The sequence below is a fragment of the Penaeus vannamei genome, chromosome 42 (genome assembly GCF_042767895.1).
Source record: "Penaeus vannamei isolate JL-2024 chromosome 42, ASM4276789v1, whole genome shotgun sequence".
Taxonomy (NCBI): Eukaryota; Metazoa; Arthropoda; class Malacostraca; order Decapoda; family Penaeidae; genus Penaeus; species Penaeus vannamei.
Genome location: NC_091590.1, coordinates 9,173,352 through 9,175,851, shown reverse-complemented (window position 1 = coordinate 9,175,851; position 2,500 = coordinate 9,173,352). Strand labels below are relative to the sequence as shown.

The following is a 2,500-nucleotide window of genomic DNA, read 5'->3' as shown; positions in this document are numbered from 1 at the left end:
GGTAATGGTAAACGAAACAGAAATGGAAATGGAGTTACCAACGGAAATGGTCATAGAAATAGATACAGCAACGGGAATGGATATACCAACGGCAATGGTAATAGAAATGGTTACTCTAACGGAAATGGAAACGGTTATTACTATGTTCCTCCTAATGGTAACGGCAATGGTCTCATCAGAAGGAATGGAAATGGAAACGGCTACACTAACGGAAATCATCTTATCAATGGAAATGGCAAAATCAATGGTAACGTAATAAATGGATTATATCAGACGCCGAGTCTCTAAACTCTAAATGTAATTTTTATTCTCTCGTTTTTATCTATCAAGATAATGCTTATGGAACATCAAAAACGAATGTTATTACGAAGATATATACATTATATCTTACATGATTGTATTTGTCAATATATCACAACAGTTGGCATATGTTTGAATCGAAATAATAAAAAACAAAACAGAACAAAAACGGTGTATGGACTTTACAACCATTAGTGATTTCCCTTGTAAGGTCCTAAAGGCCTAAAAGCTAAAATAATTCACAATCAGCGGTCAATGAAATTATCTCCAACCACATATTCTAGAACGGATTCTTGTACAACTGGTTGAATGGACATAGCTGAAGACTGTGACTAAGATTGTGTGTGTGTGTGTGTGCATACATAATGTATATATATATATATATATATATATATATACATATATATATATATATATATATATATATATATATATATATATATATATATATATATATAAACAAACATATATGAATACATACATACATACATACATACATATATATATATATATATATATATATATATATATATATATATATATATATATATATATATATATATATATATGTGTGTGTGTGTGTGTGTGTGTGTGTGTGTGTGTGTGTTTGTGTGTGTGTGTGTTTGTATACATTTGCACATATATATATATATAACACACACACACACACACAGAGACACACACCCACACACACACACACACACACACACACATATATATATATATATATATATATATATATATATATATATATATATATATATATATGTATATATGTATATATATGAATATGCAAACACACATACACACATTCTCATAACTATTTTTCTTTTTTTAGTTTGCCTTCGAAAAATGTTACACCATCTGCCCATAGATAATGTAACTGATAAGATAAGTCGACCCTTGAGCAGCTAGTTTGGTCTACGATCAGTCTGACACAACCAGACGGTTTGTGCTGAACGTCCAACCGTGCTGAGTCAGAGAAAGGGAAGTTGCAGTGAAGGCAGATTGTTGTGTGTGTGATTTGTGAAACTGATATTCAATACGATTTCTGCAAGTGACGAACCGTGAAAATGTATATGATCTCTTGAGACACGAAGTCTATACTCTCCTCCTTTCATGCTTGAATGTAATCATAGTAAAAATGAATAGATGAACTGTAATAACGTGCATGTCGGAAAAATAGAAGAGAAGGGTAAATTGTCTATCTCTCTATTATCAGTAAAATAACCTCGAAAGTTAAAGTGACATGTGTGCAGATGATAAGCGAAGATCTTAGTAAGATTCCATTCCCATAAGAAAGTCCGCGTGATCAAGTGTGATAAAGAAGTAAAAAAAAAAAAAAAAACGTTCACGGACAGAACAACAAATTATTAAGAATGGAAATTGATACCGAATCTGCGAAAGGTGACAACGGCCTCATGGTAACCAGCAGAAGCAAAGAGAACTATGATAGTGAAACTAGTGGTCAGCATGATTCTACAGATATTAAGAAACACCACGCTGACTCCCTTGATGAAGAAATAGATACTGTAAAGAACGATGGCGATATGGATGACGGAAGAGATACGAAAGACCACGTTAATACGACACAAAATCATAATGGAACTCTGGCTAATTCTAAGAGTCCAATTGAAACGAATATCAGTAGTAATAAATCCTCTCACCTGAAGAAGGTAGCCAAATCGGCAACACCTAATCCCTCTATTATAAAGAAACCACCTGATGGAGGTTGGGGCTGGTTGGTGGCTTTTGGCAGCTTCATCATTACGGTAATCTCATGACGGTTTCTGAAAAGGCAAACTAAACAGACTTTGGTAATACTTGTAGATAGCTTAATTGAACTCCCAGGTTGCTAATTGAAAAGCAAACTGATTACATTAATCGATATGCCTGTGTATATACATTATATCAACCTCACACATGCCATACAAAAAAGACTTTCCATTTTTAAAAAGATAAACACATATTTCTTTATCAATAGACGCTGGTCTTCTCCCTGGCCGTCTGTTTTGGCATCCTCTTCTCTCCCTTCTTCCTGGATCTTGGCACGTCCTCCACAACAATCGCCTGGATCTTCAACGTCCAAATGTTTATCTGGAATTTCCTAAGTCCCTTCGTTCGACCTGCTGCCCAAGAGTTCGGCTGGAGAAGAATTGGTTTCACGGGCGTGTTCTTTGTCTCTTCGTCGGTCGTCTGC

General features: G+C 34.6%; 2 protein-coding genes across 2 annotated transcripts in view; both read left to right on the top strand.

Moving 5' to 3' along the window:
- Positions 1–305, top strand: part of LOC113804485 (probable serine/threonine-protein kinase clkA) — a 2,186-nt gene extending 1,881 nt beyond the window's left edge. The window contains exon 3 of the mRNA XM_027355371.2: positions 1–305. This exon is cut by the window's left edge and continues 717 nt beyond it. Within this exon, the coding sequence (XP_027211172.2) occupies positions 1–288 (288 nt within the window). The 3' untranslated portion in view covers positions 289–305.
- A 924-nt stretch (positions 306–1,229) lies between these two features.
- LOC113804467 (monocarboxylate transporter 9) overlaps positions 1,230–2,500 on the top strand; it is a 4,187-nt gene continuing 2,916 nt past the window's right edge. Inside the window, exons 1-2 of the mRNA XM_027355353.2 lie at positions 1,230–2,072; positions 2,285–2,500. The exon at positions 2,285–2,500 is cut by the window's right edge and continues 55 nt beyond it. Of these exons, the coding sequence (XP_027211154.2) occupies positions 1,680–2,072; positions 2,285–2,500 (609 nt within the window). The 5' untranslated portion in view covers positions 1,230–1,679. The remainder of the gene's footprint in view (positions 2,073–2,284) is intronic.